At 37.4% G+C, this 24,461-nt stretch overlaps 1 protein-coding gene across 5 annotated transcripts in view; it reads left to right on the forward strand.

Annotated features, from left to right (window-relative positions):
- Nucleotides 1-5,306: 5,306 nt before the first annotated feature.
- Nucleotides 5,307-24,461, forward strand: part of TASP1 (taspase 1) — a 257,097-nt gene continuing 237,942 nt past the window's right edge. For 3 of the 5 annotated variants that reach the window (XR_012061608.1, XM_072943775.1, XM_072943773.1), the window contains exons 1-4: nucleotides 5,309-5,436; nucleotides 13,962-14,180; nucleotides 17,224-17,291; nucleotides 19,020-19,088. Coding sequence is in view for 4 of the 5 variants with exons in the window: in XM_072943775.1 (XP_072799876.1) it covers nucleotides 14,036-14,180; nucleotides 17,224-17,291; nucleotides 19,020-19,088 (282 nt within the window). In the remaining variant the exon portion in view is untranslated. Of the gene's footprint in view, nucleotides 5,437-13,961; nucleotides 14,181-17,223; nucleotides 17,292-19,019; nucleotides 19,089-24,461 lie in introns of all 5 variants that reach the window. The other 2 variants (XM_072943776.1, XM_072943774.1) reach the window with 2 other exon arrangements.

Below are 24,461 nucleotides of genomic sequence, written 5' to 3' on the forward strand. Positions count from 1 at the left end.
CTTTCATGTCTTGGCTATTGTAAATAGTGCTGCTATGAACATTGCGGTGCATGTATCTTTTTGAATTAAGGTTCCCTCTGGATATATGCCCAGGAGTGGGATTGCTGGATCATATGGTAAGTCTATTTTTAGTCTTTTGAGGAATCTTCATACTGTTTTCCATAAAGGCTGCCCCAAACTACATTCCCACCAATGGTGTAGCAAGGTTCCCTTTTCTCCACACCCTCTCCAGCATTTATCGCTTGTGGACTTTTGAATGATGGCCAATCTGACTGGTGTGAGGTGATACCTCATTGTAGTTTTGATTTGCATTTCTCTGATAATTAGTGATATTGAGCGTTTTTTCATGTGCCTGGTGGCTGTTTGTATGTCTTCCTTGGAGAATTGCTTGTTTAGGTCTTCTGCCCATTTTTGGATTGGGTTGTTTGTTTTTTTTAATTATAAAATTGTATAAGCTGTTTATATATTCTGGAAATTAAGCCCTTGCAAATATTTTCTCCCATTCCAAAGGTGATCTTTTTGTTTTGCTTATGGTTTCCTTTATTGTGCAAAAGCTTATAAGTTTAATTAGGTCCCATTTGTTTACTTTTGTTTTTATTTCTATTGCCTGGGTAGACTGCCCTTGGAGAACATTGCTGAGATTTATGTCAGATACTGTTTATCTATGTTTTCTTCTAAGAGGTTTATAGTGTCTTGTCTTATGTTTAAGTCTTTGATCCATTTTGAGTTTATTTTTGCATATGGTGTGAGGGAATATTTTAACTTCATTAATTTACATGCAGCTGTCCAGTTTTCCCAACACCATTTGCTGAAGAGACTGTCTTTGTTCCATTGTATGTTCTTGTCCCCTTGGTCAAAGATTAATTGACCTAAAGTTTATGGATTTATTTCTGGGCTCTGTATTCTGTTCCATTGATCCATATGTTTGTTTTTGTACCAATACCATGATGTTTTGATTACTGTAGCTTTGTAATATTGTCTGAAGTCTGGGAGGTTTATTCCTCCATCTTCACTCTTTTTCTTCAGTAATGCTTTGGCGATTCTGGGCCTTTTGTGATTCCATATAAATTTTAAGGTTATTTGTTCTAATTCTTTGAAAAATGTCCTAGGTAATTTGATAAGGATCACATTAAATCTGTAGATTGTTTTAGGTAGTATGGCCATTTTAACAATATTAATTCTTCCAATCCTAGAACATTGGATATCTTTCCATTTCTTTAAGTCATCTTTGATTTCCTTAGTCAATGTTTTGCAGTTCTCTACATATAAGTCTTTCAATTCCTTGGTCAGATTTATTCCTAAGTATTTTATGTTTTTGAAAACAATTTTAAAAGAGATTCTTTCTTTACTTTCCTTTTCTGATATTTCATTTTTAGTGTAAAGAAATGCCACTGATTTTGTATGTTAATCTTGTATCCTTTTACTTTGCTGGACTCTTTTATCAGCTTTAGTAGTTTTTGTGTGGAGATTTTAGTGTTTTCTATATATAGTATCAGGTCATCTGCATATAATGACAATTTTACCTCTTCTTTTCCAATTTGGATCCCTTTTATTTCTTTTTCTTGTCTAATTGCTATGGCTAGGACTTCCAATACTATATTGAATAGAAGTGGTGAGAGTGGGCATCCTTGTCTTTTTCTAGATTTTAGTGGAAAGACTTTCAGCTTTTCACCATTGAGTATTATGCTGGCTATAGGTTTGTCATCAATAGCTTTTATTATGTTGAGATATGGTCCTTCTATACCCACTTTGGTAAGAGTTTTTATCATAAATGGGTGTTAAATTTTATCAAATGCTTTTTTTGCGTCTATTGAGATGATCATGTGATTTTTGTCCTTTCTTCTGTTGATGTGGTGTATCACATTGATTGATTTGCCTGTGTAGAACCATCCTTTGGGACTGGAATCTTTTGAAAGTCCATTCACTTATAGGTCTGGTAGTTGGTGCTGGCTGCCAGGAGGGGCCTTATTTGGGGCTGTAGGTCACTACATCTCTACATGTTCTCCTCATATGGCTGCTTGGGCTTCCTCAGAGCATGGTGGCTGGGATTAAAGAGTAAGCTTTTCAAACCACAAAGAACCACAAAGAAAGTGCATTTTTGGGGTGACTTTTTCTTAGAAGTCACCCAGAGTCACAAGCCAGCTCAGATCCAAAAGGAGAGAACACAGACACACTTTTAAATTGGAGAAGTATCAGTATACAAATATGATCATTGTCACTACTCTGTTCAAAATATTATGTAGCTGCCCATAGACTACAAGCTAAAACCCAAACTCCACAGAATGGTATAAGGCCACCATAATTTATTCCTCACACAGCACTTCCTTCCATTCTATGACCCCTTAGCAGTGAACTATTTAGAGTTCCCAGAATTCAGTCTTTTGCAAGTCTTTGTTATGTTGTATATAATTTTCTCTCAGCTTGAAGTGCTTGTCTCTACTCTCCAGACTCTCCTTCCCTCTTCTTGTGCTTTCTCAAATGCTTTTTTACATGTGACATCTTTTATAGTCATAGTACTAACTGCTTACTCATTGCTCTTGTTACAATGCCAATATGCTAAATATTTTATTTATTATTATTTAAGATGTACATTGCATCAATTACTCTGGAAAAATCCCATTAAGTAGGTATTGTTATTTCCATTTTCCAGATAAGTTCCAGATAAGATAAAAGTTAGGAAAGGTTATGTAACCTGTTCAATATCAGGCATCTAGTAAGTGGCACATCCAGGAGGTAGACTCAGGTTCATTTGATTTCAAAGTCCTTCCAAATAGCTACTACCCTGTACAGACTAAATATATGATAATTGTATCAGCTGTTATCCAGCTTTTGGTCCCAAGACACCATTGTCCTCTTAAAAATAATTGCAAATGCTCCAGATATTTTGTTTATGTGGATTATGTTTATTAATATTTACTATATTAAAAATTAAAACCAAAATGTAAAACAGTATTTCTCATTTAAAAATAACAATAATAAATCTATTGCTTGTGAATATAAATAATGCATTTTGATAAATAACTATATTTTTTGAAAAACAAACAAACAAACAATAAGGTAGAGAGAAAAGTGTTATCTTTTGCATTACTGTCAGTCTCTTTATGTTTGGCTTGAAGAAGCCAGCTAGATTCTCCTTTCGGTTCCTGCATTCAATTTGTTGTGATATGTTGCGTTGGTTGAAGTAGCTAAAGGAAATTCAGCCTCCCACGGGTTGCATCTGGAAAAGGAAAGAATATTGTAATGGCCGTATCAGGTGATTGTGTGTATTCTTTTTTGATAGTACACCAAAATTGAACAAGTGGAGGGTTTTTTTTAAAGTTAGTTGCAATATGAAATTTGAAATCCTATCTATGAACTTTTTGTACATTTACACTCGTAGGAGAATGAGAATAAAAAGGTAAATAAATATCTTAGTATTATTATAAAATAAGTTTGATATCAATGACCCCCTGACATGGTCCAGGAACCCTACATGTATGAATAACACTTTGAGAACTGCTGCAATATATATAAAGTCTAAACTGTACATTAACTGAGGACAAGTTGGTGTTTCTTGTCCTCATACATGTATACCTGTGGCTGGTACAGCTGCCTCTTGGAGGTGTCACTTGGGGGGCTGGGTGTGCTTGGCTCTGAGATTGACTGGTTGCTAACTCTTCTAGACCTCCAATCCTCTTTTCAAGCCTTCGCATCCTCAGCACTTCTTATGTAAAATGTGTAAGCTCTAATTATTTGTTTAATACATGAATGGCTGTATTATACAGTTTACCCTTCCATTACACAGTACTAATTTATTTTCCAAATTTTAATAACAGTTACTCTATAAGCAAACTGGACATTTTTGGTTTATTTAATGCTGTATGTCATTTACTTGAGAAAGAAGTTTGATTCTTTGAGTATTTTATAGTATATGGGGGTTTAATTTCTTTTTAAAGTAATATTTATTGATTACTTACTGTGAGCCCCATACTTTTCTAAGTACTTCACATATTTTAACTTATTTATTCCATACAACAGCTCTACGAGAGATACTATTATTATCCTCATTTTACAAGCAGGGAAATTGAGTCACAGAAATATTAAGTAAATTGTTCAAGGTGTTCCAGTTGGTAGGTGGCTGGGCTGAGCTAGCAACACAGATTCTTCTGATTCTCTTGCACTTAACCACTGCACTAACTCTGTCTATTCTGAATTAAACACTGTTTTTTCTTATTTAAACCACTTATTTTAATATAGGGCTCTATATTCCCCTTTAAGTCTAAAATTCTGTTTTTATAGGTGACTTTCACAATAGAACTTTTTTATATCCTTTTATTTTTGTTCGCGGAGAACAATATTAGCAGAAAAATATGTTGGATAATACAAAAGTTAAGAAAAATGCTTTGGGATTATTAGCAGTTATGAAGTACTTCCTGTACAATTAACAGATACTTTTATCTAGGAACCCCAGAGTGGGGATCAGCTCTGGGGTCTCATTCCCATACTAGCCCCTGACTCTCATTCTTAATTGCTGGAGGCACAGATCTCAGTTGCTCCCCTTTTCAGAGGCACTCCTTGTGTCACCCTCCCAACTCCACCTCTGAAACTCGGCTAAAGAGAAAGTCCCTGTAGATCAGCAGTTCTCAAATTTTAGAAGCATCTGCATCACTTGGAGGACTTGTTAAAACAGATTGTTGAGTCCCAAACCCAAAGTTTCTGATTTAGCAAGTTTGGGCTAAGGCCTAAGAATCTGAATTTCTGGTAAGAGTCCAGGTGATGTTGAAGCTGCTCATTTGGGGACCACACTTCGAGAATTTTCATAACTATTCCTTTCAATCTCTGCTTCTTAAGACAGGTTTAATAGTGGTTATATGGTAAAGGACTCACGTTAATAGATACAGGGAAACATTAAAGGAATTACATAATGTTACTCTGTCTTGGTCTTAGACACTGGATGGTAAAAGAAAGGCCACCCACACTTTCATTCTCCCCAGAGCAAGGCTAGCTTCCATCTCCCAAATGTAATCCAGGCAGAATTCCAGATTTCCCTTTTGTATTGGGGGTGCTGCAAGGATTGAATGAAATTAAGCTTTTAAGTGACACCTCAGTAAATGATGACTAGCTTAATATCAATTCGTATCACACCGCCGGTCGGCCAACCACTCAGATCAGAAGATCACATCCTTCTGGCTCATTAAGGGGCGGGGTGACGAGAGAGAGGCCACGGCGCCTGCGCAGCTCACAGGGAGGCTCCAGGTGGGGTCTTCGCGGCACCTCCACTGCCAGGTGAGCCGCTCCGGAGGAGAGGGCGGAGACAGAGCGGCGTGGGGGCGCCTGCTTCCGGCCACGGGGCTCTGCTCACGGCCAATGGGAAAGCTTAACGTCACCCCCGCTTCCTCACCCTGGCAACGGGAGGGTGACTACTTCCGGTGCTGTGAGGGCTCGGGACTGACGCGGGTGAGTGTCCCTCTTTCTCACGCTGTCCGCGCCGCTGCCGCCGCCGCGCGCTGCCTCTGTCCGGGCGCCGTGCTCTCGCTGGGACGTGCTCTCCGGGGCCGGGAGCGGGCGGCGCGCAGGACGCCTCTTGCCGGGGGCTGTGCTGAAGGAAGAGACCCGGGAGGTCCCTCGTCCCCTAGTCTCGGTCGCGCGTGGGGCCCGCGCCTGTGCCCTTCCCAGCGGCGGCTGCTTGGCGGCCTCATCCCCTCTCCGTGGAAGGGACTGTCTGTGTCTGTGTGGAGGGGTGGGAGAGTCCTTGCAGTCCTTCAGCCGCTTTGCAGTGCCAGGCTGCGAGTTCCTCCGAGTTTGAGGCTCGCAGAAACCCCGAGGGTGCGCGCCCTGGTCCTGAGTGGCCGGGAAGGGGTGGCCAAAGCAGCCCCGTAGTGTGATAGAGGCTTGCTTAGAGTCCCGCGGGACGTTAGCATTTACAGCTCGGGTGGAGGAGAAGGAAGAGGAAAGGACCGAGAAGATGGAGCAGGAGCAACTGGAGAGGAGGGTGGAAAACAGGAACTGGAGGTGCCCTGGAAACAGAGGGCATCGTGTTTCCGGAGGGAGGGAGTTCAACTTGATTCGCCTCTGTAAGGCGAGGGGAATGAAAGGTACTTTGGGGACCATGTGACTGAGATCGTTGTATACTAAGCTAAGGAATTTTCATACACCTGGGAGTTTAATAATTTGCTTTTTTGTTTAAATAAAGCTTTCCCCCTCACTATTGCTTATTAAAGAGTATCTGGAAAATGCAGAAATACTTAAATAGAGATCATCTGTGGTTCCACCAACCAAGCATTTTGATCTCTTTCTACATTTTTTAATAGTGTGTGTATGTATGTATGTGTGTGTGTGTGTGTATATATATATATATATATATTTTTAATTTTCTTTCTTTCTTTAAATGGAGGTACTGGGGATTGAACCCAGGACCTCGTGCATGCAAACATGTACTCTACCACTGAGCTATTACCCTCCCCTTATAGCATATACTTAACCTACTTAGAATCATAATGTATGTGTATAAAATATGATTTTAATTAAAAAGCATACGATTTGTACATAGCATCTTGGAAGGAGTGATTTTTTTTGAGATATAATTCATAAAATCCACCATTTTAAATTGTAAATTTCAGTGGTTTTTAGTATATTCACAGAGTTGTGCACCCATCACCACTAATTCCATAACATTTTCATCACCTCGGAAAGAAACTCTACCCATTATAGTCGCTCCCCATTGGATTTCCCCTCCCCTTGTTCCCCCAGCCCTTGGCAACCACAGATCTACTTTGTGTCTATGGATTTTCCTGTTCTGTACATTTCATGTAAATGGAATCATATAATATGTGACTTTTTGTTGTTCACCTTCTTTCAGTTAGCATTCTCAGGTTTCATCCATGTTGTATTATGTGTCTACTTCACTCCTTTTTATGGCTGAATAATACTCTGTTATGTAAATATGCCACATTTTGTTTATCCATCATCAGTTGATGGACATTTGGGATGTTTCTGCATTTTGACTATTATGAATAATTCTGCTGTAAACATCCATGTGCAAGTTTTTGTGTGGACATATGTTTTCTGTTTTCTTAGGTGTGTACCTAGGAGTGGAATTGCTGGGCCATGTGGTAACTGTTTAACTTTTTGAGGAACTGTTTTCCAAAGTGGCCTGAACAAGCAGGATATGGGGATTCTGATTTCTCCATATCCTTGCTAACACTGTCTGTCTTTTTGACCATAGCCATTCTGTTGGTTGTGAAATAATATCCTGTGGTTTTGATTTGCATTTGCCTGATGTCTGATAATGTTGAGCATCTTTCTCCTGTGCTTATTGGCCCCTTGTGTATCTTTGGAGAAATATCCATTTAATTCCTTTGCCCATTTTTATTTTTATTTAAAAATTTTTAACACATTTTTTGCTTTTTGTTTGTTTGTTTTATGAGGGGGAGGTAATTAGGTTTATTTATTTATTTCTATTTGGAGGAGGTACCTCATGCATGCTAAGCATGCACACTACCACTTGAGCTATACCCTCCCCCCGCCCATTTTAAAATTGAATTAAAAATTAAAGTTATAAGAGTTCTTTATACTGGACATGAGTCCCTTATCAGATATATGATTTGCAATATTTCTTCCGTTTTTCTCCCATTTTGTAGGGGTGTCTTTTGAAGCGCAAAAGTTTAAAAGTTTGGTGAAATCTAATTTATCTGTTTTTGGTGTTTGCGCTTTTGGTGTCATATGTAAAACCATTGCCAAATTCCGGATCGTGAATATTTACCGCTATGTTTTCTTCTAAGAGTTTTATATAGTTTTAGCTCTTACATTTAGGTCTTGATCTATGTAGAGTTAATTTTTGTATATGGTGTGAGATAGGAGTCCTACTTTATTCCTTGACATGTAGCTCTTCAGTTTTTCCAGCAACATTTGTTGAAAAGGCTGTCCTTTCCCCATTGAATGGCCTTGGCACCCTTTTTCAAAAACCAGTTGACCATAAATAAATAATCATTTCCTAACTATTTCTCTATGTTGGATATTTAAGTTGCTCCCAGATTTTTGTTCTTCTAAATTATCCTATGTTAAACACAGCATGAAAGGCATAAAACCTTTTCTATATTTAAAGTTATTTTGGTAGAAAGTGTTCTCAGAAGTGGAATTACTGGGTCAAGGAGGAATGTATGTTTGGAGCTCATTTAATGAGGCATTAAGCCTTCAATCTCATGATGTTAAGAGCAACAAAATGCTTCTTTATTCATCAGCTGCTATAGCTTAAGGGCTGGATTTCTCTAAAAGCCTTTTGCTGTAAGATGAATGGATTCCATGACTTCCTTCCTCCCTCAGTTGCTTCTAAAAGACTAAGTAAATCTAGAGTGAAAAACTTCAATACCAGAGGCAAACAGGACAGGTAGTGTTCTAAATGGCTTAAAGAAAAAACAAAAAGTGTCATCAAATGCAGTAGAAAATGCAGGAATCTTTGAGAGAAGTGGAGTCAAGATTTAGACCTTAAATCAGAGGTCCCTGAAGCAAAAACTGGTTTTATTCTGAGTTTCTCTTCTGGCCTTGATAATCAAGTTAATTTATATTCATCTTGATCTCAGAGACAGCCAAATTAAGTCTTCTCTTTTTAGTAAATAATACCTAGCTTTAAAAAAATTGAAATACAAAAGGTTATTAGGAGAAAATCAAGTTTCCCTTTCATCCTTGCCCCTCCCTCTTCCCCAGTCTCCCAGTTCTCTAGGAGTCCGTGGTACAGTTATTTGTGTCTGCATAGATTGGTTCATATATGGAGTATCTCTGGAGAGATGGTGTATACAAAATGATACATTTTAAGGCTCTTGATAGTTTCTGACAAATTCCTTTTCAAAATGGTTACATCTATTTATGTTGGCAGTACACTGCTTGTCAGAAAGATTTCTCTCTTTTTTTTGTATTTCTTTGAATACTCTTTCCTTAATATTGGATATCCTGTTTGTATTTCTTTTATGTATTGCCTGCTCATGTCTTTTGGCATGCTGTTTGTCTTGATTGGCATTGTCCTTTATGAGATTTATGTTGGCCACCTTTTGTAGATGATTGTTTTACGATAGCCTGGATTTGGGAAGAAAAGTTAAAATGCCTTTTGTAACACTTATGCTAAGAGGTATGTGAGCTGAGCAGGAGTCAAAGCAGTAGGGCAAAGGAAGTTAAATGCTTAAGAAGAGATCTGTAGAATTTGGAAACTGGGTGCAGTCCAAGATGACTACAAGGTGAGTTAGAAAAGGATGGTGCTATTATGTGGAAAGATCTAGATTTCTGGGGAAAGATGAATTTATTTTGGGTAGGCCTTAGCGAGGAGGATCCAGGCTGAACTATCCAATGGACTTGTGGCCACAGCTCAAGAGACAAAACATTAAGAGTTAGGAATCATCTGACTTACAGAGGGGATAGTTTGAAAGGTTGCCAGTGGATGAAGCTGCTGAAAGAGACATTGGAGAATAAGTCCATGGACAGGCAAGCTGTCTGGGAGTCATGCAAGAGGACAAAGCTGGAAGGGGTGAGAGGGTCCATGAAGAGACAGATTAGTAGACTGACATGATTGCCAAAGAGAACAGGGGGTCTGCAGAATCAAAGGTTGTAACCAGAAGGCTAAGAGAAGGACATTAGGTTTGGTGATTTGGAAAAGATACATCTTATGGGTAAAGATACAATTTATGGGATGCAAGAAGTACCCCACCCCCCAGAAAAAAAATTTAAGGTATAATTCATTTATTATATGATTACATATGGAAAGTGTACAATTCAATAGTATTTAGTATATTCAGAATTGTGCAACCATGACCACAATTAATTTTAGACCATTTTTATTCCTCCCCCCACAAAGAAACCCTGTCCCCCATTAGCAATTACTTGTCAATTCCCCTCTATCCTTCTAGCCCTAGGCAACAACTGACCTACTTACTGTCTCTTTAGATTTGCCTACTCTGGACATTTCATGTAAATGGAAACATACAATATGTGGCCTTTCATGTTGGATTTCACTGTTTTCAGGGTTCATTCATGCTGTAGTATGTGTCAGTGCTTCATTCCTTTTTATGCCTAATAATGTTCCATTGTCCAAATATGCCGCATTTTGTTTAACCACCATCAGTTCACGGACATTTGAGTTGTTTCCACTTTTTGACTATTGTGAATAATTCTGCTATTAAATATCTATGTACAAGTTTTTGTGTGGCCATGTTTTCAGTTCTCATCAGTATATACCTAGGAGTAGAATTGCTGGGCCATATGCTAACTTTATGTTTAACTTTTCAAGCAACTATGCAGAGGAAGGACACATTGCCAGTGTTTTTTAGAAATAATAAAATGAATTTTAATATCATCACTGGTAGGAAATTGCAAAGTGTCCATATTCAAACATATTATTCAGAAATACAGGCATTTTAAAAATGATCTATAAGATTGTTTTCTGTTGTGTAAAACTAACATTCTTATACATCTTTTATTGGAAACCTTTTGTATTGAGTGTTACCTCAAAGGCCTAGCCGAAGCATTAAACATTTTTTTTTCCTATGGATCAATATATTGATGTAAGTATGCTTCATCAGTTTCAAATAATGATTTTAATAACTACAAATGTGATAAAAAAATCACAGGAATATTTGATATTAATCTACAGTCAGATTTATTTTTTTACTCCTTAGTCTTAACTATAGAGATCAAATACTAATTTTATTTTTTTTTAAATTAGGATTATCTGTGGTTTGTATGGCCCTAGAAGTTCAAGATCCAGAAAAATGAAAACAAAAAAGACCCCTTGGGCCAGTATTGTTGATTGGTCATGTTATTGTCTATTTGTTCCCTAGCTGGGATGGGTTTTGAGAATATGGCGTTTCCTCTTCCTGAAGCTTTGAAGTGGGATCGCGTAGGCTTGCCCTGTTTTAGAACTTGGACTTGGCTAGTTACCTTGTATTATCATAAATAAATAAATGAATAAAGAAGTTTTTTTTGGTAAGTGATACAATCAGGTTGTTCAAAATCAAAAAGTATAAAATGGTGAACAGTGAAATTTCCATTCCACCAGTCACCCAAATCTTCTGGTAACCACTAGTGTAATATTTCTTGGTATATTCTTCCAGGTTGTACTTTGCATGTATATTTAGCTGAATTATTTCTTTTCCCCTCCCTTGAATATGGTACTGCATGTATTTCTGTACCATGCTCTTTTTACTTAACAAAATGTCTTCAAGATTGGTCATTTCGTATTTGTATATCAAGAATATCCTCATTTTTTTAAGGGCTGCTTTTATTTTTAACCACCTCCCATCAAGACATGGTGTTGGTCCATCTTTCCTATTGCAGACAGTCCTTCAGTGTGTGTTTGTAGTTTTGGTTGATTTTGCCATACTGAGTTGAGTTACCCTTGTTGAGTAGTACTAATTTATGCCACTACTAGCAATGTATGGGAGCTCCTGTTTCTCTATAGCCTCAAAACATGATGTCATCTTACTTTTTTTTTCTGTTTGTTTGCCAATCCAAGTTAAAAAATGATATTTGAGTGTAGTTTTATTTTGCAGTTGTCTTTTGAGTGAGGTTTGGCATCTTTTGATCTGTTTAAACTATTATATAATTTTTCTGTAAAGTGGGATTTGCCCACTTGTCCCTTTTATTTTATTTATTTTTTTGTCTTTTTTTAGACATTTGTTGGAACTCTGTTAGGAAGGTCAGACCTTTAATGAATTCTGAGTTAAACAAAAACTGATGTTGGAGTAGAAATTGCTTCATTTCTAATTGAATTAAAAATGTTTCAGTAACCTTTGGGAGTTTGGAGGCCAGAGTTGTACACTGGATAGCCTGTCTACTTGAATTCCTTTCCCAATCCAGCAAAACTTTGGGGCCAGCATTTTTGGAGGAGTTTATTGAGATGACATGGTTTGCTACATAAATACATTTCAGATAGTCTTGGAGGAATGGTAGATTGTGCAAGAAATAGCATATTAATTCATCTACCATGTTTTATTTTTTTCAGACAAGCTTGAGAAGCAATATTTTAAAATCTCTCACATATGTTAAAATGCCCATTACATCAAACCTTATTCATTATAAAATGTAGACATTCTGATTTGTTATTCATGAGAAAAAATGCATCTGATGACAGTGAGTCTGAGTAAGTTTTATAACTCACGCTGCTTGGATGTGTTTTCATTTGAAGTGAAGCTTTAATTTTCCAAAATTTGAGTTTTCACACAACTATGTTTGTGGGGCTGGTGGGCCCAAGCTCCTTTCATGGCTGGATCAGACATCATGGCCTGTATAGACTGGCAGATGAACTGCTGCTCATTTAAACTGACTATGTCAGCAGACACAGGAATAAATAGTAACCTATCTCAGAGAAATACCCGAAGTCAGGTAAAAGTAGTTAAGACAGAACCTCGTGAACTCATTGGAAGGAAATCCATCCTCAGAGGGACAGCTACCACCACAAAAGAAAACAAAAACAGACATTAAATTCACTGTTACTTAATTAACCTCAGCACTCTTGTAATCAAAAATTTTTTTCCTGCATTTATGGATATATGTAAACACACACACACCCCCATCACACACACCAGTATATATATATTTATATATATTATTTAAAATTATTATGTCCTTCAAATAAAATGATATATAATAAAATTAAATAGACTGTTAAACCAGGATTTAAAGGAAAGTAAAATACAATATTGCAGTGCTTCACAGACCATCTCTGTTGTGAAGGACCAACTTAAAAATTGTTTTTCAATCCATTGTTGACCATTTCTTCTGTAAAATATCAAAACAAAACAAAACAAAACAAAACAAAAAAACAGCCCACCACAAAAACCTCAAAACAAAACAGAAATATGGAACTGTGAATGAAAGATAAAAGTATTTATGTTTTATATTTGAAAAGACTTGTGCTCCTCCCCATTTCTCAATTTAAAATAAGGTACAGATTTTTACCTAACAGTGTGAATCTAGGTGTTTAAGTAGTTTCAACCACTTGACTCTTTCTTGGCTTTTCTTTAAATCTCTGTGTGTTGATTTTTAAGTGCTCCATTTCCCCCCAGTCTGAAATGTGTTCTGCCATCATTATAGTTATAAAGCCAAGATTGCTAGAAGCTTGTGAGCTTAAGAAAAATTAGAGACTTTTGGCATAAGTTGCCTGTAATTCTTTTTTATTAAATTTAGTATTTTATTATTTATCTTTTGAGAACCTCAGAAATAATGCTTTCATGAAAATTAACAGGCATTTGCAGAAGTGTTATTTTAATTTCTTGGTTTAGTCACAATTTTGTTAGCATTTGTGTTTTACAGTTGACCTGTGAAGCTTTAAACTTTTTCTGAAGAGGTTCTTCACAGGCAGGTGTAAATCTGTCCCTTGCTTCGTTTCTTTAAGCAGGCAATTTAAGATCTGTAGATCTTAAATGTTCTCACCACACACAAAAACTTGTAATTATATGGGGTGATGGATGTGTTAACTAACCTTGTTGTGGTAATCATTTTATACATATGTATACATGTATCAGATCATCATATTATACCCATTGAACTTATACAGTGGTGTATGTCAATTGTATCTCAGTGAAGCTGGAGAAAAAAATGAGCAGCAATCTAGGCTTTATATCAAGGCTCAGTGATGTTGCCAGCAGTGCCTGTGGTTCTAGAATGTCCTTGAGATTATTAGCATTTGTTCTGGAGGGAGTAGAAAGTGATATTTAAGTTATGTTGAGGTTTTCTTCAACATAGATAAAACAAAAGATAAAATATCTTTGGGCTCAATATGAAGACTTTTTATAACAGTTCTTTTGTTTATATGACTTCAAGCAATTACTGTCAGTGGACAGAGAGATTTAAATTATAACCTTTCTATATTCTTTGTATCAGCTAATTAAATAACTTTAAGATTAGGTTTTTTGAAAGTTATCTTTGCATGAATTTCTGTAAGTTATGTGTGTGTTAGTGGAAAGAAACGCATACCATCTTTGCCTGTTTTCCTTTAGGGTAATTCCTCTCCTGCAATCACTTTTGGGTGGAAGTATGCTCTTTTTCCAATAGAAGATGGTGATCTTGGAGAATGACCATGGAGAAGGGGATGAGTTCTGGAGAAGGGCTGCCTTCCAGATCATCTCAGGTTTCGGCTGTTAAAATATCAGCCAAAGAGCTGGAAACAAAGCAGTCCCATAAAGAGAAGCGAGGGGGCTTTGTGCTGGTGCATGCAGGTAAGCTCTAAGTGGGTGAGCTGTAAGATGAAAATGATTTTTTTCCCCCTTGCCTTGAAGTACACTGAGAATTGAATTTCAAATTTGGAGGAGGCAAACTGCCAGAGGAGTTGGAACCAAAGAGACTGACTTCAGTATAGTGAGGTCCTCCCCTAACTCCACATTTGGAAAATGTTATAATGATGGCTCTTTCTTTGTCTTCTTCACTCAACTGCTCTGTTATTTACTTCCCCCCATATAATAGATATATTTAGGTATTGTTAAAACCAGGCAATGTAATTATTTAAACTCTGGTTTGTGTTTTTGAAAATAATGCTGCTGAAAAAATTTTATTGACTTTTTTTTGACTTTGGCCATCTTAGAGTATAATTTACAGTCTTAGAGCTAGTTTGCCTTCTTAATGTTATAAATGAGGAATCTTAAAACTAGAGTGATTAAGTGGCTTCAGCCACATAGCTAGTTTATACAAGAGCCAGGCTGACAGACCCTTAAGTGGGCCCTTAAGACTCAGGCTCGTGCTCTTGGCACTGCATCAGCCTGTAATCTCCACTGCAGAGGACCTTGAAGATAGACACAGTGAAGTCCAACCCCTGGGTCCCCGTCACTGAAGTGTCTTGAGTTTCCAAGCAGTGTAGCCCTTCCTTCCTCTTCCTTAGTCATTTCTATTTGCCTACATTTAGAGTCTGAAGTTCAAGGCCTCTGTGAAGGAAGAAGGAATGGCTGGATCTCCTTTAAACTTTCCTCAGACAATCAAGCAGCATACGAGTGAGATTAACTTTGATCTGGGGTGAGGAGAGGAATTGATTTCTTCTTATCAAACTGGCGTTCTGCCTGGTCGTTAACCTGTGGCTGTATCTAGACTGGATGACTTGGGAAGCCTTACAGAATCTGGTACAGGAGAATCTGGCCAAAAAAAAAAAACCCAGGTTCAATTTTATTTTCTTTCAAATGATTTTTCAAAGAACTGAGGTAAATTTATAGAAAGAATTCAGTTAGATGTAGACTGGGGCTAGAACTCCTGCCTTCAGATTCCTAGTCCAGTATTCTTTCTAGTACACCATGTTGATGGCGCATCTTTATAGGACCCAGTGAGGTATTTTATTCAGAACGAGTCTTTGAAAAATGTACAAGAAAGGCCTGAAATGTGTAACAAGCAACAACATGGAGCTTTTGATTAGCTGGAAAAGATAGCCTTCTGGGACAGTCATGGTGATAACCCTCTTCTTTCATAAACACACATGATGGTAGTGGCTCTTAGACAAAGTTGGTGATGGGGGCCAGCTGTAATTGGAGGAGGTCTGGGTTATGGCAGGAAATTGTGTGGATTAAGGCTGACCTTCCCCTTCTAAATTATTAGGCCAAATAGAGTGATTGATTATGCAGAAGTATATATCTTGTACATTTAAGGAACAAAATTTCAATTCCAGTGTAGATTTTAAAACTTTTGTTTATTATTGTTTTTAAGAACTAGAGACTTACCCAAATTTTAGTCATTTGAGTAGACTGTTGCTTATTCCCAAATCTGTAAACTACCTATACTTTTACCTAATATTAAACAACTAGACACTTCTTACCCTTAAAATTTTAAAGATGAAACTTATCTTTAAGTGGAATGTCAGTATCACTTGCAGGAAGAGAAAATAACTTAACACAATGTAGAAAACCATTGTGATTAAATTTTAGCTAGATCCTGTTCCTGTCAGTGGTTTCGATCCTAAGCTTACCTTCCTTTGTTAAATAGAAGAATTAACGAGATTTAATCAGATATTAAAGGTATACTGGAAACATGCTGAGACGGTTTCCCTATTTTAAGCAGAGGATTTACATGTTGATGTTATTAACGCTGTTATCCATACACTAAAGTTGTCTGTTTGGCTGTGTTATCCCATGTTTTGGGAAACACTGCTAAAAGATTGGGACCCAAGTTCTAAGACAAGAGACCTGAGATCATTTATTAGAGAATCATGAAGAAAGTTCTGTTAAATATTGGCACAGATTCTATGAAGTTTCAGAGTTCTTTTGAGAAATAGGATTGGAATTTGCATGTATTATGGATTCCTGTTTGGGCATCTTTTCTGTTCTCATGGGTCCCTTAACTATAGCTTCTTGGACCAGTTCTTTCTCTGCCTTGAGGAAAGGTGGGTTAAGGTTGTGTCACAGTCTGCAGGCTCACAGGAGGAGCCCTGAAGCTTAGAAATATAGTTCTTTAACCTTCCCTAATTTGGACCCCTGTGGGGCCCAGCAGTAGCTGAGGATGGGGGCTGAAGGGGTGCTTCAAAACTCTGTTAAAGAATTTTGATGAGAAGCCTAATTGTCACAAGAGTTGAAGGTCTCTTGTATTGGTTTCTTTTTTTATTTACATTATTCTCAAATCCCTAACTAAACAAGTATTAATCCTTTTAGGGAAACAAATTTCAGAGCCATCCTCTTAGGAAGTTGCTGGTGTTTGATTAAGAGCTAGAGAGCAACAGGATTTCTAATTGGAAGTTGTGAATATACCATCACTGAGGTTTCAGAGGCACCCAGAGTTACATTCTAGGGGGTGAGAGAATGGAAAAGTTTGGGTAGGAGTGGTAGTGGTGGTGGTGATTGTGGACCAATGGGATTGACACCCCTCAACTTCAAATGTTGTTTAGAAACTACCTAGTTTTTTGAAGTTACTCCTAAAATTTTTGGCAGGTACTTTTCAGAGGTCAACAGGGAGGAACTTGAAGGGACTCTGTCCTTGACACTGCCTGGGCTATCAACTCCAGCCAAAAAGACTGGAGGAGAAGTGACCTTGGCGAAGCCTCTTTGGGGACATGAGCTATTTAGAAATAGAAATAGTGCCTCTGGCAGGAAGATAGCTTTTGAAAAAGGAGGTGAGGTAAATTAAAAAGGCTTACGGTGGAGAAAGAAACTATTACATTTTTAAGACTCTGTACACTTGGGGCAATAGTTTTATTGTCACTAGGAAAGCATCCATTTATATGAACTATTTATATAATATAAGCAGGGTCCCAGGTATCTTAATGATAGCTAACGATTGCTTTTTTCACTACAGGTGCAGGTTATCATTCTGAATCCAAAGCCAAGGAATATAAACACGTATGCAAACGAGCTTGTCAAAAGGTAGGAAGAGAATGTATTCTGCCTGCTCAAAACATTTTGGTTTTGACCATAAAGCAGCTTTACCTTGAAGTTCAAAATTTTAAGGTTCGATTTATAAGATGGTCTTTGATTTGGACCACAAAATAATTTTGCTCATATTTGTGGGATCTTGTTTTGTTCTGTTTTGTGTTTTTTATTCTCCAAATCGTGTTTAGATCTTTTCCTTCCTTTTCCAGATTAAAGTCTGTATTTTTGGAATTGTGGGCACATAATCATATATCTTTTAATCTTTGCAAAGGCGAGCTCTGTAGAAGGGGTAGGGAGAACAGCTCAGAGGCAGCCAATGTGTCTTTCTATGAAGGGATGAAAAAAATAATAAAAAATTAAAATGGGTGCTTTTCTTAGGGGGATTATCCTGCACTTTATCCTTCTGTTTTTCATCACGTAGTTTGTATCGTGGCTAATTCATTGTCGTTCCTGAGTTTGACTTTGCCCTTGTACTCAGTTGTACTTTTTTTTTCCTCTTTGGTTTTTGAGGTTTTGCTAAATTGTTGAATACTTAATGTGGATGCAGGAATGGGCTCAGAAGAAATATTGTTTATTTTTATTTTGATCCTGACTCTGTACTCTTGTAGGCAAACCTTCCATTACTTTTTATGTAAGTAGAATGCTAATTGGATATTGTATATCAAGTAAATATGGGTCTCTCTCAGCTCTTCTCATTTATATTTACATACTATTTAAAGAAGATTATACTTTATTAGAAATCCAAGCTTTTTCTTATGAAAATGCCATAAGTGAATATTTTGTTATAGGGATTTTATTTTATTTTTTTAAAATTTATAATGTTAAATGTTTTCTAAGCTATTTTATTTTTTTATCTCATTTTTCAAAGTGTGAAATCTTTTCATTATGTGAAAAGAAGTGGTTTACTTTTATAGGATTGTAGTCCTAGAAACCTAATACGTTTAGGGTGTGTAACCAGCCTCTTCAGTTTATGCAGTAAATGAAATAAACTTCTTAAAAGTTTAATGAGGAATAGAATTCTTAGTTTTTGATCTTTCTGTTTGTTGATTAAATTGGAGCTTCAGTAATTCATTTAAAATCAGCCTTCCTTCTCTTTCTTTTCTGTCCTCATGCATTCCTAAGAAGCAAGGTGATTTTAGTGACCTTTACTCTCTGTAGTTTCTATTAGAAAAGAATGTGATATGTTTCTCTCAGTGCAAAATGCATTGTAGTATCAGAAATGCTTTTGTCAAATGTATGCTTCCATTTCAGGATTCAGAAATGCCTCTGTGACTGAGTCACTGTATTTTATAGTTGGGGGTATGGAGAGGAGTAACAGTGGGAGAAGAAATTGTTAGCCTAGTCTGAGATTCAGTTATCTATATAAAATACAAATTCCTATTTCAAAACTGAATTCACTTAATTTCTATGGCTATTTGAATTGCCCTGCGATGAATGAAGCCCCTTCACTTACTAAATTCCTTGCACTTTGCCTTTAGTAGCTAGATTTTATTCCTTGTCTTAATATGAATAATTTTAAGTGAGCTATAGCATGAATCATCCTGAGTCACTGCCTATTTTAAACCTAAGTCATTCATGTCTTGAAGGAGAGATTGGAACTCCAGTGATCAATTTTTATTAACTCTAAATGTCTCCTGTACTTCTTTACTCTCTTGGAACGCTTCTGGGTATGTTGGAGAGGTTGTGGTTTTACAGTGAATGGTCTCTCCCCTTGGTTTCCAGGCAATTGAGAAGTTGCAGGCCGGCGCTCTTGCGACAGATGCGGTGACTGCAGCTCTGGTGGAACTTGAGGTATTTCTTTTCTCTGTTTCATTTAAAATACTTGTGAGTTTATGTTCATTTATTCTTAAATGACATGTAACCATTGTTTAATCAACCATCAATTATGTGACCAGTGTTTCCCAACAACATTAATGAGTTATGAAGAAGCCTGTGATTTTGTTAGGTTGTTTTCATTGGAGACTTCCTTGAGTAATATAAAAAGTTGGTTAAATTCATTTTTTCCCTCAGTTATGGGAGATTCATGAAGACAAGTTACTGGTGACTGGATACTTAAAATTTCCTTAATATTTTCAGAAGAAAAATTTCTGAAGTTAACTGCCCACCAAAGTAATACATGTTCTGTTGTTTAGAAAACAAAAAAAATTCCAACTGTCTAGGTGTGTCCAAAGTGCAGGGGGACATTTCCCGACAAACTGAGCAGCTGGATATCGTTTTAAAGTATACATAAGCTGTGTTCCGGGAGGTGTGTCTTGGCCAGTGTGATTGTTAGGCTGGTCTTCAGTCATCTGCAGACACTGAGGGCTTCAGTGAGGAGGCTCTCAAGTTCTCTGTGATTCTTTGTACTCCAGTGTGAGGCTCTCTGAGTTCTCTTAATCTGGAACCCTGAGGATGAGTTTGTCCAGCGGATGTTGAGGGATTCAGAAGACTGACTTCTGCTGCTCAAACTTAGAGAATGTAGATTTGTGCAAGTCAGTTTAGAGGATTGAGTGAGACATCAAGTAAGACATGAAGATAAAACAGTGATGAATTTGAGGGAGGAGGTGATAGAGTAGACTGCTCCAAGATGACTGGATGGTGGCCCCCACCCTGACATGCCAGGCCTTGCTTCTCCCTGTGAAGATTGCCCAGGAATTTACCAAAAGTCCTAGCCATGTTTTCTGTGTATTCTCCTGCTTAATTGTGGAGCTGCACTTTTGATCATACTTTGTAGATTTTACTCTCTCTTGTTAACATGTTGAGCGTGGTCCTAGTGTATGTAATGGGGGAGGGTAGACGTATATGGTGGGCACCAGTTCCATTGTGGTTTGGTCTCTGAGGCATCTTACCTGGGGTTATGTAGTCTCCTCCTGTTGAGATGAATGTATCTTATACCAGCTTTACCAGTCATCAGCTATGAGTCCCTGGGCACCTCACAGCTCTCCTTGACTCAATTTACCCACTTATAATATGGGGATAATAATTCCTACTTTATAGTGTGGTGAAGATGAACTGAGTTAAAATGTGATAATCACTTAGAATAGTGTGTTGCATATAGTAAGCACCCCATAACTGTTAGCAATTATTCCTATGTGAGGAGCTTTGGAAATGATATATATGAGGTGAATATTTATGGTAACTATTAATGACAAGTTTTACAATGTCAAAGAAAGGTTAATTATATGTTATGGATAAAAGGAGAAAAGTGTTGGAAGGAAGACTGATGTGCTTATCACCAAATCTTACCTTTACTCAAAACACACACTAGGAAGCTTCATCTAACTTAATTCAATTGTTGATTACAAATTACTCATCTTTGTGCAGAAGATGATGTCCTGAGGTTACAGGTGCATGGAGTCATTGTGGGTCTGGGGGAGGAAGGTTAATGAATAGCTGGGGTGTATACCATAATGGCAACTGAATACGTAATTGAGTAAAATTACGTTTTCCTTTTTCTTTTCATCTTAGAAGAACTTTAATTTTCTCAAGTCCTACTTATGCTGAATTTTTCATTACATTTTTCCTATGATGAGTCAATCCTACTTTTAAAGAACTTACTTATGTATACTTTAAAATGATTTAAAAATACATTCTGGAATGAGTTACACACGAGTACATGAGCTTTATAGATTTGAATGATGACCTGTGTCTTTTCAGAGTGTGGGTATGAAGGTTTTCTTTTTTACTTTTTTTTTCATTTTTCAGAGTTATTAGGTAGAATTGTTACAATTTGACTGAACATATACAACATATTGTATGTAAATACATATATACAATATACTGCACATATTTTTAAATTTACATATATATACTGTTCATTGTTTCTAGGAATGTTTAGAGCTTTAGTTTTTTAAACTTACATAGTTATCAAAGGAGTAAAGCCAACCACAAAATAAGAATTAATTAAAAAAGATACATACACTCTGCTATTAATAACAACATTATTTATAACTGCCCAGATATGGAAGCATCGTAACTGCACATCAATAGATGAATGGATAAAGAAGATGCAGCATATATATGCAATGCAATACAATTCACCCATAAAAAAGAAGGATATTTTGCCATTGGCAACCCTTCATTCACTTTTTTTTTTCACTTCAAAAACCAGAATTTTTTAACTGGCATAAACATTTCCATTGCATCAAAAAGAACAAAATACCTGGAAATAAGCTTAACCAAGGAGGTTACCTATACTCTGAAACTGTAAAACATTGATGAAGGAAATTGAAGACGATACAAAGAAGTGGAAAGACGTCTTATGTTCTTGGATTGAAAGAATTACAATATCAAAATGGCCACGCTACCCAAAGCAATCTACAGATCCAATGCAAACCCCCTCAAAATACTCATGACATTTTTCACAGAACTAGAACAAACAATTCCAGAATTTATATGGAACCATAAAAGACCCCGAATTGCCAAAGCAATCTTTTGGAGGTTTTTTTTTTTTTTTCCGTCTTTCTTCTTTTTGTTCTCTTTTCTTGTGATTTGATGACTAGAGAAGTTCCTTTAACATTTGTTGTAAAGCTGGCTTGGTGGTGCTGAATTCTTTTAGCTTTTGTTTATCTATGAAGCTTTTGATTTCTCCATCAAATCTGAATAAGAGCCTTGCTGGATAGTATTCTTGGTTGTAAGTTTTTCCCTCTCATCACTTTGAATATATCATGCCACTCTCTTCTGGCCTGGAGAGTTTCTGCTGAAAAATCAGCTGATAAGCTTATGGGAATTCCCTTGTATGTTATTTGTTGATTTTCTCTTGCTAATTTTAATATTTTCTCCTTATCCTTAACATTTGTCAGTGTGATGACTGTGCCTTCGTGTGTTCCTCTTTGGGTTGATCCTGAGTGGAACTTTCTGCACTTCCTGGACTTGGGTAACTGTTTCCTTTCCTAAGTTGGGGAAGTTTTCAGTTATTACCTCTCCAAAAATTTTCTCAGGTTCTCTCTCTTTTCTCTTTCCGGAATGACTATAATGTGAATATTAGTGCACTTTATGTTATCCCAGAGTTCTTAAACCATCCTTACTTCTTTTCATTTTTTCTTTTTTCTGTTTTGCGATGGTGATTTCCGCTATTCTGCCCTCTAGCTCACTGAGCCGTTCTTTTGCCTCATTTACTCTATTCTTGTTTCCTTCTAGTGTTTTATTCATTTCAGGGATTTTATTCTTTAACTCTGGATATTCTTTGTATTTTCCAACTCTTTGCTAAAAACTTTGCTCTGTGCGTCTATACGCCTCTTGAATTCTCTGAACATCTTGGCCATCATTACTTTAAACTCTTTCTCAGATAAATTACCTATCTCCTCATCACTTATTTCTTCTTCTGGAATTTTATCTTGTGCCTTGACCTGGAAGATGTTCCTCTGCCACCTCATATTGTCTGTCTTTCTATTTGTATTTTTACGTATGTTAGTTAGGTGGCCCTCTGGGAGTTGTCCCATGCATCCCAGCAGTACACTCCTCTTTTGTCACCCAAGGGCTGGGGTCCAGCCAGTCCCAGTGTAGAGTCTGGCCTGTGTTTGTGGATTCCTTCCATAGGCTTTGGGATTGTTGTTTTCTTATTTCTGGTATTTGCCCCCTGGTGGATGAGGCTAAACTCGAGGCTTATGTAGGTTTCCTGGCAGGAGGAGCCAGTGCCTGGCCACTGCTGCATGAGGCTTGGTCCTGGACCTCTGGTGGGTAGGGCTGTGTCTAGAGGCATTTTGGCTCAGGAGGTCTGCTGATGGGTGGGGCTGTGTTCCCACCCAGTATGTTGTTTGATCTGAGGCTTCCCTACAGGCTGTTGGGTGGAGCTAGGTCTTGGTGCTAATGATCCAGTCAAGATCTCAGCCTCCAGGAAAGCTCATGTAGATGAACACTCCTAGAATGTCTACTGCCAGCTTTTATGTCCCCTGGGTGAGCTGCATCTGTCCCCTATGTCCCCAGGAGACCTTCTAAAACCAGCAGGCAGGTTTGGCCCAGGTTCCTGTGAAATCACTGCCTCTGCTCTTGGACCTGGTGCATGTGAGATTCTGTGCACACTTCCCAAGGGAATGAAGTCTTTTTTCCCTCAGTCCCATGGGGCACCTGGAGTTAAGCCCCACTGGCCTGCAAAGCAGATGTCCTGGGGTCTCTTCGTCCTCCCAATGCCAGAACCCCGGGCTGGGGAGCCTGACGTGGGGCTTAGAGCTGTCACTCCTGTGGGAGAGCCTCTGCGACTTAACTGTTCTTCAGCTTGTGGGTCGCCCACCCGGGTGGTATGGGGTCTGATTATATTGTGAACCCACCCCTCCAACCTTCCTTCTGTGGTTCCCTCTTCATGTTTCCAGTTGAAGAAGATCTTTTTTCTAGGTTTCAGTCTTTTTAATTTTTGATGATTGTTTCACAGTCAGTTGTGGTTTTGTTGTAGTCGTGAGGAGAGAGCACCTCTTTTTTTTTTTTAAACAAAAAAATTATTTTTTTGACTGGACTGTGGTATGTGGCCTGAGTGAGTTTAGTGTACTTTCCCCTGTTTCACTATTAAATTCTGGGAAAAATTTCAGTGAGTTGTCTTTAAAAATTCATTTCTATATAGAATCTTTGAGATATATGTTAGTAGTTTAACGGTTAAGGCTACACTAAGGAAACATTTTCCTGAATCTTAAGAATTATGTTGGAAGTCATGCTTATACTGCCCGCGTCAGTCACCTTGCATAAGTTGTCACCTTGTATACTTGTGATTCATCACCTTTAAACAGGGTGATGTTTTCAAATAAAGTGTTTAATTGAAGAGATATTATAATAGTTTGGGCCAATGGAAAGATACATAAAAATTGGATTCTTGTATCTTCTGTTCTTAGAGAAGTATGAGTAACAATATGAAGTCCTTTCAGCCAACTGGAAAGTCCCAGAGAGTTCAGTTTATACTGTGTTATGTTTCATTTGACTAACCACTTACCTTCAGTTTTGATCAGTCTATTTAGTAGAAATAAGTTCTATCCTAATTATTAAGAGATATGGACAGTCATCATACTTTTGTTTTTTGGCTTTGCGATATACTTTTGACTTAAAAAACTGTACATTTTAGACATGCTTGTTACATTACTACTTAGGCAGATAACTAAAATTGGTGTGAATTTCTTGAGCACGTAACCAACTGTGGATTGAAATGACTGAAATAGTTTAATGGTGCTTATTGGCTATAAGGTGTATCTAGCCTTGTATTTT

The sequence above is a fragment of the Vicugna pacos genome, chromosome 19 (assembly GCF_048564905.1).
Source record: "Vicugna pacos chromosome 19, VicPac4, whole genome shotgun sequence".
Classification (NCBI taxonomy): Eukaryota; Metazoa; Chordata; class Mammalia; order Artiodactyla; family Camelidae; genus Vicugna; species Vicugna pacos.